Here is a 17,643-nt window from a genome sequence, read left to right on the forward strand (position 1 = left end):
AATCCTCACAGTCGATGAAAGCTTCGGCGTCATACCACATTATGATGCAGGCGCTGCATTGATGGCGAGCCACGCTGTCTGTCTGCATCGAGCTGTGCAGTCCATCGAGGCGCTGTCTTTCATCGCCTACTGCGTTGAAGGACAAGGCGTTGGGTCCGGTTGGCGCAAAGTAATCACTGCATCAACGTTGAAGCAAAAAACAGCTGCAGAACCCACTTCTGATGTCCAGGACTGGTTTGGCACCTCAGGAAGGGGATGACTCACAGATGAGAGTTTAGCAGCAGCAGGGATGTAGGATGTCTTTGATGCCGCTGAGACTTTAGAACAGAGGGCAAGCCAGCAAACCCTTGGAGTCACTCCGGGTTTAAGTGAGATGGATCAAGTTCTTATTGTCAGCAGGGAAGAGATAAGCAGGGCAGCTACGCAAAGCAGAGAAGCAGTTCCTTTAGAACAGTCAGTCAAGCAGAGTGGCAATCCTTGTAGCACTTCTAGCAGACTTCTTTACAAATCCAGTAGTGTAATGCCTTAGTAGGGTCAGATCCCCGTATTTATACCCAGTTTTGCCTTTGAATTGGGGGTGACTTAGAAACAAGCCCTGAAAGTGCACAAGTCCCCTTTCATTCCAGCCCTGTCTGCCATGATATCTGCTGGGGGTAATCAGCCCTTTGTGTGGGACACAGGACACAGCCTATTCAGCTGTTTCAGCTCCCTCTTTCTGCCCAGGAAGAGCTATCAGAAGGCAGAGGAGTTCTCTGTCTCATCCACTCTTACTGTGTTTTTGGCTGTCTCGAGGGAATGCACAAAGTGTTGTTGTCACCCACCCCAGGCGTATATTGGAGACAAGCTGCAGGGACACACAGCTAAGTTAAAAGAAGAGAATTGTCCACTTTCTAAAACTGGTATTTCTAAAATAGTAATATTAAATCCAACTTTACCATTAAAGGTGGTTTATCATTACTATTCCAAAGATAAGACACATGATGTGGCTACTCCTTTCTAATCGGGAGTTAAAGCTTAAATGTGTTTTAAGGAATTCCCAACGCTAGCCAATGAGAGGACTAGGCCTCACAGTAGCGAAAAACAAATTGAGCTCTTTGTCACTATTAGGATATTCAAAACTTCAACGTACATGTCCTGCCTATTAGTTACACAGCACCCTGCCCTTAGAGCTACTTTGGGCCTACCTTAGTGGTGACTTATGTGTAATAAAGGGGAGTTTAACGCTTGGCAAGTGATTTTAAATGCCAAGTTAAAGTGGCAGTAAACTGTACACACAGACTTTGCAATGGCAGGCCCCAGGTAGGTTTGAAAGGCTGCTTGTGTGGGTGGTGCACCTAGTGCTGCACGCCCACTAGTAGCATTTAAATTACAGGCCCTGGGTAGATGGTATACCAATTTACAAGGGACATATAAGTAAACTAAATATGCCAATCAGGTATATACCAATGTCAGCGTGTTTGGGGGAGATGCACCTGCATTTTAGCAGTTGCCTGAAGCCTACAAAAAGATACAGTAAAAAGTGGACGTAAGCAGGCAAAAAGATTGGGGAAGACCACCCTAAGGATGACAGAGAAGCACTATGGCATTTACATTAGCCATACATATTGGCTTTGCCAATGCTTGTTGCCCTTGGATGTTCTTTAAGCATTGATCCAAGTAGTGATTTTATCTCACTTAGACTATAGCAACCCACTTAGCATTGGCATCCCTGCATATCATTTTGCCTAACTGGTTCGGATTCAGCTTCCAGAAGCCCCATATTTATTTGTTATCACTCCATTGGCTCCCAGACTGTGAATATTTTTTTTCTGTCTGTCCTGTTAATTAAGCAATTCACTATTGGGGCTTCTTTACCCTTCAGACAAAAACTGTTCATTACCGTCCTATCTCCTTGTACTTTGCTTCATCACGCCTTGTTACTCTGCCCAAGTTTTCACTGTTGTACGGTTCCTAAAACTAAGTAGGGCTTTGCGTTTGTACAACCTATGCGTCAAAATATGGGGGCTAAGTCCATGCATTTAATCGGAATATGTTGGCCTAATTCCTTGCTAGCTCAGTGTGCCATCTGGACCCCTAATCCTGACAGGGTACCGGATGGTGTCTGCAGCCTCAGAACCTAATTCCCCCAGGCAAATAGTGGAAACAGATCTACCCTTCCAGAGGGAGACACAAGAAATACACAAATTGGCATTTCAGCATTTATTGAAGCAGTTGGATTCTTGTGTAAATACTGAGCTGCAATTATTAGTAGAAGGAAACAAAGCAATGTTACCAGCATTACAAGAATGGTGAAAAGATGAGTAATTCAACCATTATAATTATTGCAGTAATTCTAATGATACTCCTACCTAACACTACCTATCCTATAGAGAGCATAGTGTGAATGTGTTCTGCCAGATCACTTGGAGCAAGCCTAACTCCCCATTACCTGTGTGTGACTTATCTGGAAGTCAGTATAGTGTAGAACAGGCCACTGTCCTTTGCAGGATAGTGATGAGTCAGCAGGGCTGGAAATAAGTCCTGGGCGAATGTCTAGGATAATTCATGGAAGTGCTCCTATGGCAAGCTAGGAAAAACCTAGAGCAGCCTTCAGTGACCATGTAAGATGGGATACTTGTTGAGTGCGCTTCCCTAAAAAAGTAATGCTAGTTCTTCAACCTTTGTAGGCCACAGTCTATTTAGCTACTTTGCTTTTTTTTTTCTATACTTTCAAAAATGAAAAAAAAGGTTTTGTGAATACTTTTTATCTCGTCACTTTCTCAAAATGTACCCTTAGTTTTTTAGGGAAAATATATTTGGCCAGTACTACTAAAAAATATTTATAAAAGAAAGTATTTTGTATATAGTATGTAAAAAAGCTCCAGGATGCACCCCATAGGTGGATCAATTCAGTGTTTAGGATTTCAGTGAAGATTACCCTAAATGTTTTCAAGATATGATTGTCCCCCATATTCCTACTGGATTGTGGAATAATGAAACAAATTACTCCCAAAAAATCCTCCAAGTTAACAGGGAATTTATAAAATGTATAATGCCTCACTGTGTGAAATGCTGGTCTAGGGACCCTACTGATTGGAAAAGAAAATGGCAACTAAATTGCTGCTACTTCTAAGTCATTGTAACGTAAATATGTAAAAAGGGGGGACTTTAGATTTGAAGTAATAGGCTTTCTAACTGTTGCACATCTCTGCTTGTCAGTGGAGGCTTAATTATGTGAATGTATATTAAACCCCATTCTACAATGTATGAAAGACTTTGAAATGTTAAACGTTTACTGTAGCATGCATATAAGTTATTTCTTTGTTTTTATCTAATTTAGGAGCTATGGTGGCAAGTGTCCATCCACCCATGCGCTCACCCAGTGCATCTAGTATTGGAAGCAGAGAAAGGTGAGCTGATTCCTTCTTTATTGATCATAAAAATGCATGCTTCTTGCTGTATTTTATTTTTTTAAGCTAACCATTGCCAAGTGTGTTTATACAGTGTGTGCCTGACTAGATAGCACCTTTTTAAAAGTTTTTTTTATCTTGGAAAGTTGAACTTGATCCTTAGCAAATAGGTAAGAATGTTTTATGTGCTAATTCTTAGAGACATTAATGTTTCTGAGGGATACTCCTAGCTCCAGATTCCTCACCTTTAGAATATTCCTAGACTTGATTGGAGAATTTAAACAGCAGTGCTTCCACACACTGGCTGGTGACATTTAGCAGCTCCATGTTGGCTTTGTACTGCCCCAAATTGCGCATGACAGCATCTAGGTCAAGTTGTGAATTGTGCATTTGGCCTTCTGTAATGCTTGTAACAGGCAAGATCATCATAATTTCAAATTCTCAGTTAACTGCCCAATATCGCTTCTGTTACAACTCACATGCACTGCGTTGTATTACTTTTTTCAATGAAGTACCCTGGTTGTATACTATTTGTCGCTATGCATAAATTAAATTATTATTAATTAAGATCCCCATTGGACTAAGAGTTGGTTGTTTGTGATGATTAAACATCAAGTGAGGACTGATTTGGCCTCCGAATAGAGGCAAAGTGTCAAAAAATAGATCCGTAGTAACCCTTATTTGTACTGTATATTTAAATATTGAGAAATGCAGGGTTACCCCATAATCAATTATTGGCCCTTTTAACAAAGTTTTCTGTAACCTTTGTGCACATATTCCCTCCAGGGCTATCCATGAAAGTTAGGCCAAATTAAATGCCATCTCTCAAGAAACAAACCTGATCTCCTTCCAGAAGTAGGACCTGCATGCGATATACTGTAGATACTCTTCATGCAGAAGCACAAGAAATATAAGGAGCACTAATGCACCCTATGTTTTGCTCAACATTGAAAAAGGAGTACAACTTTGAAATAATTAGTTCATCCAGTATTGAGGTATCTTTTATAGATTCACATGCTTGAATCATTCCCCGTTGTCAAGATGGGATTCCCACAGTAAAATAATTAAGCAGTATTTAACAAATATCCTGTGCTATAATGGCCCTAGGCATGTTATTGATAGCCTATAGCTGTCCTTTTTTGAAAAAAAAAGGACCTAATGTTGAAATACAGCCAATCAGTCGTCAACACCCTCTAGAACACTCCCAGTAGAAGCAGATTCCCTCAGATTTTCACCACACATTGTGTGGAAAGGAGACTCCCTGAGTGCTACTCAGTTTCTACAACCTTTGGAATTTTCTACAGTCTTGACTCCATGGCATTTTCGGCCCATGTAAAACCTGTGGCAGGAAAAGGGTCACTGTGGATAATCCACACAAGGAGCTTATATATTGCCCCCATCATAAACATGAGGTGAGGGAATACAAGATCTGCCGTACCATTTCCTCAAAAACTCTCAAGTATAGAAGGAAGACTGCTTTTGTGGCATCAGACCACTAAGCATCACACAATGTTGTCGGATGAAGAGAGTGAGAGATCCTCATCGTCTCTCATTCACAAGAGAGCCAGGTCAAGGGACAGTTTCTCTGTAGAAGATAGGAAACACAATTAACCTTCTTGGGACACCCAAGGCTCCAAGAGGGAAAAATGTGTGACGTACTCCTCAGAATACGCCTTGTCTGTACCCTTCACGCCTTCCAGAAAGGACGAAAACCGTCGAAGAGCCGCCTCTTCAAATCCTATGAGGCAAAAAACCATTGTCAACGACCTTACCGCAGTCCTCGACCACGAGAAGTGTGACATCGTCAGCACCGTCGACAACAGTAACCGTGACGATGATGGCAATGCTGGCTCATATGCCGTCTACGAGAATTTCACTCTCAAAGAGCTGGTCGACATTGGGATCTCTATCGTCAACCATTGATGTACTCCCACAGACGAAGAAATCATCCATAAAGATGCCGTTGGTGGTCAATTTGTCGGCGGGTCCCCTGTCGCCGACTACCACGTCAACTACACTACCGTCGTCAGAAATACCATCAAGGACGGAAACACTCGACGACGATACTGTTGACAAGGGAGTCTGCCCTTTCGGCTATGACTGTTTCATTGACGCCACAGTCGATGAGGGTTACTCAAGTAACAAAGGTTACCAAGACTTTCTTATGTCTCACTATGGCTGAGTACAGTAAGGTGTCACAGTTGATCCCATCACATCTCTTAAACATACAGGACTGTTGAACATGATGATGATGGTATTTTTGGTGTAGCTCATAGTCCATCAGAGCTGCACGTCAACTGTCAAGAATACAAGGATGAGGATTACCATGACGAAAGTCAATACTACCAGCAGAGATATCGTCAATATGGTTTTCAACCGGAACCGCATCTCAAGGACATGTCCCACCTACTGCCTTCTCAGATACAAGACATGCAGGCGATGTTGGCAGGTTACAGACAACGGTTTCCTCCGCAAGGAACTGAGCCTGATTGACTGCTACCTCAGGGGGATCAGCCAGAATCGCCTGCTATGCCATCTCCAGTCACACCTGCGTTTTCTCCTTGCCCCTTACCAACAGGCCCAGTCGTATTGGATACATCTGCTTCGGATGAAGAGAGAGAAGATGGTGAGTTCCGGGATCCTACCTCTGCAAGAGACCCTTGAGAGGACTATAATCATACCAATGCCATCCCCACCTACCATCAGATTCTCCCCCAGAGGACATTAGAGGATTTCATAATCTGATGGAGAGCGTATCCACGAGGTTTCGTTTACCAATGACGGTCAAACAGATCGATTGCTTCCTGTACATTTTTAAAGAGGACACCAGGAATTCTGTGCACTCCATGCCCATCATAGATTATATATGGCAAGAAGGCATTAAGATTATGAGAACACCAACCACCATACCTCCGGTACTCCCTTGTATCTAGAAGAAGTACAGGGCTCCGAAGGATTCTCCTTCCTGCCTCATTGGGCATCCCAGGCCAGATTCGGTTATCTCCCAAGCGGCGAAAGGAGATCCAAGAACCCTGTCACCCAAACCACTACTCCACCTGATAAGGAGGGAAGCAGCCGCAGTTATTATCAAATTGATACCAAAGGGGATGATGGACGGAGCGTTTGAGCAAATCAAACACTCACCCCCAGACAACTGATCTGGGTTTAATCCATCATTCTTTAGCTCAGCCATATGCAAATCAGTCTGACCCTGTGCCTCATGGGAACAGTCCAGCCTGAACTGCCAAGCCATGTCTTCCCTGGACCGGAAACAAGCATCCTGGGACCGGTTTCGGGTTCATAACCCTCATCAGCCAGGCTATCTTGAATCCAGTGGCAAAGTGAGCAAGGGACCCACGTCTGGGCATACCCTGCCAACTTAGGGCGAACAAAGCGATACAAAATGGGATGATGGACAGAGCGTTTGAGCAAATCAAACACTCACCCCCAGTCAACTGATCTGGGTTTAATCCATCATCCTTCTTTGGGAGGACCTGGCTTGGCAGTTCGGGCTGGACTGTACCCAAGAGGCACAGGGTCAAGACTGATTTGCATATGGCTGGGTTCAAACTGGAACGGCTTAGTGAGCAAAAAAACGATGGATTTAGGCCCAGATCTCTGTACTGGGGTGAATGTATGTCATTGTTCTGCATCTGTCCATCAACTGTAGTTTTTGCATTTGTCACCCCGAGTGGGAAGGGTATGCCCAGACTTGGGTCCCGTGCTCTCCATGCCACTGGAATCAAGCTATCCTGGCTGAAGAGTGGTGAAACCCCGAAACCGGTCCTAGGATGCTTGTTTCCAGTTCAGGGAGGACCTGGCTTGGCAGTTCGGGCTGGACAGTACCCATGAGGCACAGGGTCAAGACTGATTTGCATATGGCTGGGTTCAAACTGGAACGGCTTGGTGAGCAAAAAAACGATGGATTTAGGCCCAGATCTCTGTACTGGGGTGAATGTATGACATTGTTCTGCATTCTGTCCATCAACTGTAGTTTTTGCAGTTATTATCAGGGCGGCTAATGCATTAGCCATCATTGGCCGCTATGACCGACAGATGTGGCCGGGAATGGGAGCTCTGGTGGATCTTATACCAGAGGATAGAACACAGGCAAGAAAAATCTTGTTGGAAGGAGAACGCACAGCGTCGGGAACCATTGGCTGCGCCCTCGGCGTAGCCAACATTGGCTTTCGACAGTTGGCGGGTGCCGCCGGGCACAGAAAGGAGTGGTTGAAGGCGACTACCTTTAGGCCAGAGGGGCAGACGAAAATCTTGGATATGGCTTTCGATGGGGTATTCCCTGTTTGGAAAGCATATCGAACAAGACTGATACAGACACAGCGAATTCATTAGGCATGCTACAGTATCGTAAAGTGCCATTCAGAGGGGCTAGAGGGTGAGGTTTTAACTCATATAAAGGAGATTACCAGAGAACCCAACAGTATCGGCCTAATTTCCGGCAAAGTTAAAACCCCCCAGCTTACCGTCAGTCATCAACGGCTGGTTTCTTTCCCCAAGGGGGCTGCAAAAGAACGTCTTCACAAGGTCGTGACTCCAGCAGGAAACAGTTATCTCGTCCGGGTACCAGCTTCCCTTTACTCCTAACCTGCGAGTGTGAAAAGTTCCAACCGTGTACAACAGTGGCGCAATATAACAGATCAGTGGGTGTTAGACCTCATCACCTTTGGAAACACCCTAGAATTCACTCGGCGCCCACCGAATACTCTACCCAGAGGAGCCCCCCTCGTCTTCACTTACTGCACTAGGAAGCTTAGATCATGCTCTTTAAAGGAGCGATAGACAAGGTCCCTTTATCAAAAAGAGGCAAAGGTTTCTATTCCGGTTTTTACGTCTCCCCTAGCGTTGCAGTGCGCATGCGCTACTCGCTCTGCGAGGCCTCTTGTAAGAAGTGGAGTGGAAGCCCCGCCCATCTTTTTGATTGGCGGGCGTCATCGTTTATGGTAAACTCTCGCTCCCTATTTGAAATGAGGCTTATTTGTTACTGACCTGTCCTTTTTGGCTGGCCCATCTGGATTGAATCGTGTACTTGTGGCGTGACATGGTGGGCTTTATCTGGTGGGTGAGCACTATTTTCATCCAAGCTTCGATCCTGGCAGTGAGTTTGTTTCCCTTTTCTTAATTTATTTTTATTGCGGAGCGGGCGATCGATGCTCCTGACCGGCGCGGGAAAGGTTGTGCAAAGTTATGTTTAACCAACTTGTGTTAACGATAAAATAATGTATTATTAGAGTTTACAATTTTAAAAAAAATGGGAGCGCCACTTTCCAAAGTGCTACAAAAGGTGCAGAGATATCAATAGTGCACAGTCAGCCCCGTGTGCACAGCGCGCATCCCCACAGACCCACCCTCACTCCATCCCCACCCGGCTTCCGTGGCTTGAAGTTGTGGCTCAGACAAGAGCTTCTCTCCTGCTCACATCTGTGAACTCACCCCAAGCCTGCACAGCTCCCCTCCCCTCCCCACATGGGACTGGTTGGGATGAGGTATTCGGCGGGCAGCAGCTGTTCCTCTAAGCCTGAATGAAGACATGCCCAGCCCCCTCCACCCCTGAGACCATTCACAGCCCCCACACAATGGGAACAAAGGCGCCGCTCCTCACCCACCGTCGCCCCACTGCAGGAGAGTCACCCAGACAGCAGCGCAGAGGCATCTCACGCCCCCAAGCCCTCCACCCCGGTATCAGTAACAACAGCCTTGGCTGCTATGAGGTTCCCAAAGTAACAGTGCAAGCATGGCAAGGATCACACGTGCTGGCTGCACAGGTACTACACCACAGACAGCCTGGAGACAAATACATGATTTTAGTTTATCTTTTTAAACTTGTATAAACACACACGCACCCCACCCGTCAAGTTTGTCGCCTAATGATCTGTTCTAGGATAACGTGCAAAACTGCTGGCCGGTTGTGGCATGGGCCAAATTTTGAAGGTAACCGGGTTTATTAGAAAAGTAGAAACAGCAGAAGCGCCTGGGAATGACAGAAGGGAGACACAAAGCACTAAATAAAAATATAAAAACACGCCGTTTTGTGAATGGCAAAAAGGATTCTCAATTTGGTCCTGTCTCGTAGCAGACTTCAGAGAAATCCTTTCCAGTCTGGGTTTTTGTAATCTATTGTGATATTTATGAAGCGCTTACTGCCACTAGGAACAGAAGAAATACCACAAAGGGGCCTGCGAACCAGAGAGCAGCGCTGGTCCGCACAGAGCGCCACACAGCCTGTGTCTGTTCTGTTGTTGGAATCCCTCGATGGAGGGGTGTGGTATGTTTTAATGCTGCATGTCAGAAAACCGCCATGTGCTGTTTAACGTTGAGGTGATTCTCCCACAAAAGGGTCATTGCAGGCAACTGGGGGTGGGTCAAAGTTTAGTCTCTGCAGGTCGCCTGTGTGGGTTTCATGCCACAGGTTGGTTGTGAAGTAACCCTTCCTCGTGCAAGTGGTGTTATCGCAGGTCACGTCTCATGTTCATTCTGCCGAGTCCATCATTTATCACGTGTTTGTGGTGGGGCATAAGGGAGAGTCTCTAAAAATGCTTTTCTAAGGGAATCGTATCTAGCATGAATTATATCGTGAACCCCTTGAAAAGGGATGTGCAGCTGGTTATAGGGGTGCCTTCTATTGCCGTGTGAGACGAAGCCCCTCCCACCAGGATAGTATTTTTGGGTGGTCCTGGGGTTTCCTTTTGCCCGAGAGGTGACTGGGTGGGAAATCCTTTGATGTGTGAGTTTTAGCTCTTGCACCATGTTTTGAGCACAATTATAACAGAGGTAGCATTTGGTGACAGGGTGGGACTTCTCTCCCTGATGGAATTAGCAGGTCTGGGAGGCAGCAGCTGCCCGTTGGGCTGTAGAGCCGATGTTTGACACGTGGGTGTAAAAACCGTCCTGGGCGTACCCCCCCTTCTAGACTGCAAGCTAGGACTGTTCTTTCCGTCTCAGTATCTCTACAGCTCATCGCTTTACCAGTCGTGTGGGTAAATCAGCTCCCCTGTTCTGTGATGTAATGTCCGAATTTCCAGCAGTAACTGGTGTGTGTAATGTGAATGGTGCTGGTTGTATGCGGGGGCAGAGATTCAGTGTTATTTGATATGACTCTTCGAGGAGATCTCAAAAGAGGGGTAGGTCTTCACCTTCAACTTCTTCTGACCCCCCTGCCAAAGCCTTACAAAAGACCTCTGATAGGTCCGACAGGCGCAGTCCCATCAAATCTCCTCACCGAGGTGTAAAGGAGAGGGAAGGACTGGTTTCTGAGGCACATTCTGTTAAGAAGGCAAGTTTTGGGCCTTCGGTATCACCTCCACCTTCTGAGAAGCCAAGACTATTCAAAAAACCAGCTTCCGTCCTGCCGGAGGGGAAAGCTAACAAGACAGTCCGCCCGTCGACGACAACAGCAGGGCATTTTACGGCTTCTCAATCCAGGGGATTACATGGCCACTCTGGATCTCGAGGATGCATACTTCCATAATCCCATCCACCCGACCCACAGGAGGTTTTTATGCATTACAGTAGCCAAGAGCCACTTTCAATTCAAGGTCCTGCCTTTCGGACTAAGATCTGCGCCGCGGATATTCACAAAGGTCTTGGCCCCAGTCGCAGCGTATCTCAGAAAACAATTGCTAGAGTTTTTTCCTTATCTAGACGACTGGTTGGTGAAAGCTCCTTCTCAAACAGCCTCAAAAGCAGTCGAAAGCAGCACTCGGCTTTTCAGTCATCTGGGACGTCAACGCGACCAGGACAAGTCAGTCCTCTATCCTTCCAGGTCGGCCAAGTTCCTAGGGGCAATGCTGGACACAGCTTGTTGCAAAGCTTTTCCATCAGAAGAAAGACTGCAAAGACTGATCACCTCCGCCCGTCATTTGCAAACAAGACGGTCTCTGTTCGCCTATTCAAATCTCTTCTAGGATCGATCTCATCTAGCATTCCCTTGATTCCGCATTGCAGACTTCGTATGCGCCTGCTCCAAGAGCCATTGGATTTGCAGGGGTGCCAGGCAGACGGCTCTTTCGATGACAAAGTACTCATCACTCCTCTTATGAAAGAGGCAGCCAGATGGTGGATGATCAAGGACAATATCTCAAAGGGTCTCACCTTCACAGTCACCCCAGCTCCGTTGATACTTACCACCGACGCCTCTCTGGAAGGCTGGGGGGCAGTCTTGCAAGACCTTCAAGTGAGTGGCTGCTGGCGGCCCAAGCAACGTCTTCTCCACATCAACCTACTGGAGCTAAAAGCAATTCGTCTAGCTTTACAGGCTTTCCGTCCGCGGATTCGGAAATCCACCGTCCTGGTCCGTACAGACAACACGACGGCCATGCATTACGTGAACAAGCAGGGTGGAACAAGGTCTCCTCTGCTGTCCAAGGATGCACAAGAGATTTGGGAGTGGGTTATCCGTCACCAAATTTCACTTTCGGCGGAATATCTTCCAGGTGCCCTCAACAAGACAGCGGATACGCTAATTCGTCTCAAATCTGTGAGCCACGAGTGGGAATTGGATCAGCGCACTCTGGAGAGAGTTTTCAATCTTTGGGGCAGACCCTCCATAGACCTGTTTGCCACTCCAGAGAACAGGAAATGCCAGTCCTACGCAAGCAGGGAACACCATCAGGGATCATTGGGGAATGTGTTTTCGGAGGCCTGGTCAGGCGCCTTTGTTTACGCCTTTCCTCCAATTCCTCTAATCCCACAACTACTCAGGAAGCTCAAAGCAGAACCCTGCAGAATAATTCTAGTGGCACTGGCGTGGCCCCCCCAGTTTTGGTTTACAGAGCTTCTCCTGCTCTCCCAGGATCATCCAATTCACCTGCGTCTAATTCCTTCTCTATTGACAGTGTCCCAGGGCCAAGTGGTACATCCGGACCCGAGCTCTCTGCAGTTGACTGCGTGGCTCATGAGCACAGAAAATTTCAGGGCTTGAATATTCCTCAAGAATGTAGAGAGGTGCTAGCTCAGGCCCGCGAACCAAGTACGAATAAGACCTATCGTTCAAAATGGAAACGTTTCTGCCTATGGTGCCGCCAACAGAACATTCATCCTTTTTCTTCTGCCTCCTCATCAGATTTTGCCATACATTTTGACTCTGGCCAAGTCAGGTCTCGCACATTCTTCTATCAAGGTTCACCTGGCAGCGATCTCTAGGTTCAGACGAACATCTTCAGGCCCTTCTCTTTGGTCTGCGAGAATCGTGAAACAATTTTTAAAAGGACTTTTTAGGGTTTTCCCTCTAGTTTGACCTCCTCCACCCGTGAGGCAGCTCAACTTGGTCCTTGCTCAACTCATGAGGCCTCAGTTTGAGCCAATTTATAGGGCGGATCTTAAATTTCTCTCATGGAAGGTGGCCCTCCTCCTCGCTTTAACATCAGCCAGGAGGGTTGGTGAACTTCAGGCTCTCACTATTAAGGATCCGTTCTTGCAGTTAAAAAAAGACACCCTTATTCTGAGGACAAATCCAAAATTCATCCCTCAAGGTTCCTTCGGATGTTCATTTGAATGAACCAGTCATTTTGAAGTCTTTTTTTCCCTAGACCGACAACTCCAGCGGAGAGGTCTCTTCATTCTCTAGATGTTCAAAGGTGTTTAACATTTTATATTCAACGCACCAACGACTTCAGGAGATCTACTCAGCTCTTTGTCGCCTTCAGTGCACCTTGCAAAGGTTTTCCCCTTTCAAAACAAGGGGTTGCTCGGTGAATTGCCAGCGCCATCCACTACTGTCACCAAGCGGCTGGTAAGCCCCTAGAAGGGCGGGTCCGGGCACACTGGACAAGATCAGTTTCGTCTTCAGCTGCTCTGTTCGCTGGAGTACTGATCAAAGACATTTGCAGGGCAGCTACATGGAGCAGTGCCCATACCTTCACGACACATTACTGCTTGGAATCTTCCACGCGGAGCGATGCTGCAGTGAGACAGGCTGTTCTACGGAATCTTTCAGTGAGCGGTGAGCTTTCCCTTGTAACCCTACTTCCTGTTATTGGTTCGCACATTTTGTATCTGATGATGTTTACTGACTGGTGTTTGGTAACTTTTATTTCTCATGCTGATATACATGCAAGGTGATACAATGTATTTTTACACAAAATGTGCTTCTTTTTTCCTAACTGCTAGCTATTCTGATACAAGCTATGGGAATCTATGAAAGTTCCAATACTGGAGTAAGAAAACAAGTTACTTACCTGTAACTTTGGTTCTCCAGTATTGGTAACTTTCATAGATTCCCATAGCTTGTATCAGAATAGCTAGCAGTTAGGAAAAAAGAAGCACATTTTGTCCTCCCCTGGGAAAGCTCAGCCTTAAGCATAATCTGTTGTATTGTTCCACAACGGCTACGAAAATCTGAGGCTCTGAGGTTCTCTCAGGAGGGTTCTATGGGGTGAGGCTAATCTGATTGGTTGTTGTATTATTTTGGTCTCTTTTACAAAAAGAGGTGGATATGCTACAAAATGAGATGAGGCCTAGGCCTTTCTTTCTCTTTTGTACCTACTGCTATGGTATTTTCTATTTACCAAGGCTCCCATTCCGACGACGGGGAATGATGGGGCCGCACCATTGTGGCCCAATGCTCATAACTCTGTTTATTCAGCCCAAATTCCAATCGCACCAGAGTGTTGCGAGCGCGGGTGGGAATCTGAAAGATTTGTTTAAATGCGTGACAATTGGCATGTTCCATAGTGTTAATAAAAGTCGCTGGGAGTGCTATCTGACCATAAGTGATTGCTCCTTAGGGGACCCCTCTGTACTCAGGCTAGTGCTGCTGCCTACCACAAACACGATTCTGCCCTACTGCTGCTGCTGAGCTGAGATCAAGCAGGGGAAGGTAGAACAATAGGTTTCCTGACACAGGGGGGTATGACGACCTCCCAAACAGGACTTGGTGTATTTGACTAGCGTAGGGGCGCTTGCCAGCGCCACAAGACTGCTTTAAAGGGCATATTTGTTTCCCTCTTTGCATACTCCGGTTTGAGCCAGTTCATGAACCCTTGGTTCCGATTTGGTGCGACCCTGGACAAAGGACAGGGAAGTATCCCCCTCTCTTTCCAGCCACTGCTTTGGGAGGGGATCCCCCCTCCCTGAGTCATTCCAACCCTTTCCCTAGGGTACTTAAGGGCTGCCCTGTGGGTGGGTTCTTAGATTTGTCATTGAACAATTGATTGATTGATTGACTCACCTCTGAAACCAAAACACTCTTCAATCATCTGGACACTTGGACTTCGGACTTTGACTGGAACAGAGACTGCATCAAGGAAGACTCCTGCTGCTCCTTGTCTCACTGTTCTTCAAGTCTTCTGTGTTGTCTGTGCTAAATCCAGGTTCTCCAGAAGGTCGGTGGGCATCAAGAACGTCAGAAGTAATCTCCTTTAGAGTGCAGGAGTCGCTCCGTTGCATCTGCAAGCACTGCAACGTAGCTGACTGGCCTGCTTCTCCTGTCATCAGCAACACAGGTGGTGGTTCTGCAGCACCATAGAGGCCTGACCTCTCTTCTCTGTAGTTTTGAGGACAGTATCCCTCGTCGGAGCTGCTGGGACCAATCCCCTGTGCACGGGCTTGACTTGCCGTTGCCAAGACTTGTGGTCTCTGCACTCCAGAGATCTTTGGGTTACAAAAGGCTCCAGCCTCCATTACCTAATTTCTCGAAGATCAACGTCCTTACTTTAGCCTCTGCACTGTGGGCTCCCTTCTTTGGTGAGCTGCTTGAGGTCCTCTGCGACTCCTGTGCCTTCGGCCTGTGGGTCCTCTTGAGGGTTTTTCTTTGCTTCACCTGGCTCCTCTGCTTGCTCGAGGTCTGCTCTGACTCTCCTGCACTTGGTGAGTATTGGACCTTGCTGGTCCAAACCTTCGCATCTATTTGCTTTCAACGCCTTTTTGCTGCTACCAAGGCTGGTTGGTGCTCCCACTGGACACCGATCACCTAGACACCAACATCCGGCGTGGGACAGCTCGTGTATGTCGCCTGGTCCTCACAGCCTCCGCGACAAGGTCACAGTCTTCACTTCTGAACCTCTTGACTACGATGGGCATTCTGCTTTTATGCCTCCTGGTCACCTCCAATGGCATAGACTCTGTCCCCTCTGCTTGCAGGTTCTTCTCTTCAAGAATCCACCCTTGGATTCCACCAGACTTCTTCACACGCTTCTCTTGTGCAGGTAACCTGGTTCCTGGAGCCTCCAAAGGTGGGGTGGCTCTCCAATCTTTCGTCTTCCAAAGGGCTTTTTGGGGTTTCTCTAAGAAGGGTCCTTCTTCTTTAAAACTGCATTTGCTACTTCTCCATTGACTTCTATTGAGCATGCAGCCGTGTTTCCACTCTACACACAGCCTCCTGGGTACTTAACTTGGGTGGTTCCTTGTGTCCCCAGCTCCTCTGAGCTTTCTCGTCCAAGTCCTGTTCTTCTTTGTAGTTCGCATTCCACTTTCTAAGTATATGGTTTGGTCTCCCCCGGAGACCAGTGTATATTTGTGCTACTTACCTGATTATTTTCAAGTATTCTTGTGTGTAGTGTTGATATCTCCGGGTGGGAGATATACCAATGTGTTAGTCATTGTGTTGTACAATAAAGAGACTTATTTTTATAAAGTACTGTGGTTCTTTTTAATCTGTCGATTAAAGGTGTTAAAACAAGCTGCTATACACTCCTTCAAGATGAGCCTGAAGGCTGTTCTTCACAGCTACCACTTTGAGAACTTTTTATGGTTATCAGAGGCCACTAAAATCACCAAAGGGGTTGCCTGGATTAGTGCCTCCTTAGTGTGCGCACCATATACTAAGCCAGCCTCCTACATTTTTGCTCATCAAACCGTTCATTATGGCCTTTTCAGTTCTTACCACTTTTTAGCACCCTCCAGGGGCATGTTGATGTGATGCTGCATCTCTTTGAGCCCATCCACAGGGCGGATCTCAAGTTCCTTTCATGAAAAACAGAACCACTTCTGACTCTGAAATCAGCAAGCAGAGTTTAGAGTTCCAGGGCTTAATGATCAACCATATATGCACTTCACTTAAGACAAGCTTACCATGTGCATCAGCGTAAAATTCATGCCCCTGATGCCTTTGTATTTCCATTTGAACAAACCAATTATTCTGAATTCTTTAAACCTTTTGTTAGCTGAAAGGGCAGTACATTCACTGGCTCTTTGCAGGTTTATCAAGTTTAACATGGACAGACCCAAAAATATCTGCTCATCAGATCAGGTTTTTATCTGCTTTGACTATTTGGACGGAGGCCGCCACTTGCCTAAGATGGGCAGTGCCTGTTGGCTCTCGGAACTATATTACTTTAGAAAGCCACGCACCACTTTGGGTATAGGATGAAGGCACATCCTGCCAGAAGCATGTCAGCGAGCACTGCACTCTGCTCAGGAGTGCCTCTTCCGGACAAATGCTGATCATCTGCATAGAAGAACAGAGACACATTCGTCTATCACTGCTTGCTGGATTTTAGTGCTGCAGCTGATTCTTCATTGAGCCAAGGAGTCCTACTCAACCAGTTTTATTAAAGGTGAAACTGATAACCTTATTATAAAATTACATAGCCTTTGTGCTGTTGTCATTCAAGCATACACCTAATAGGTTGCAGGTGACCACTATAAATATGTAAGTTTTGTGTTATTATTTCATGCTTGATACATAATTTATAGCTGTTATGCTGTGGTATTTTCTATCTTTACATTACTCCCCAGCATTCTGCATGTCTATATATACATGATATTGTTGTTCTAGCAAAATCACTTATGCATATGGTGATATGCAAGTAGGTTAAGCTATATGCACACATAGCAAACTAATTGTACGAAGTCCTATTTGTGTCTGGCAATATTGCTTATTAAATCCTGGTTTCCCTACACATATGTAACCACCATCTTTTATTTTTCTCTTCCAAATCTCTAGCTCTTCCAGTAGGCCCATTGGTGGAGCAGATTCTACACACAAAGTCCCAGTGGTCATGTTGGAGCCTATCCGCATTAAGCCAGAGAGTCACATGGAGCACTGTGATTACCCTGTTGTGGTGGTAAAGCAGGAAGCAAATCAGGAACAGCAGGCAGTCTCTCGCAGTGTAAGACTTTATGCATCGTTTCGATATATTGAGTGTAAAGAGTATAATTAGTTTGTAGGTGCTGTGCTGAAGTGAAGTGCAAGATTAAGTGTTAGAAAATAACCAGGGCTGCTGAGAGGAACTTAATAAATAACTGGAGTAGAGAAACTAGCCTGATATTTATTCTTAATTTTTTTAATTTAGAGCTG

General features: G+C 46.0%; 1 protein-coding gene across 1 annotated transcript in view; it reads left to right on the top strand.

Annotated features, from left to right (window-relative positions):
- TRIM24 (tripartite motif containing 24) overlaps positions 1-17,643 on the top strand; it is an 868,915-nt gene that overhangs the window by 447,649 nt on the left and 403,623 nt on the right. The window contains exons 12-13 of the mRNA XM_085652031.1: positions 3,320-3,389; positions 17,290-17,455. Coding sequence (XP_085508157.1) covers positions 3,320-3,389; positions 17,290-17,455 — 236 coding nt within the window. The remainder of the gene's footprint in view (positions 1-3,319; positions 3,390-17,289; positions 17,456-17,643) is intronic.

The sequence above is a fragment of the Triturus cristatus genome, chromosome 4_1 (assembly GCF_964204655.1).
Source record: "Triturus cristatus chromosome 4_1, aTriCri1.1, whole genome shotgun sequence".
Taxonomy (NCBI): Eukaryota; Metazoa; Chordata; class Amphibia; order Caudata; family Salamandridae; genus Triturus; species Triturus cristatus.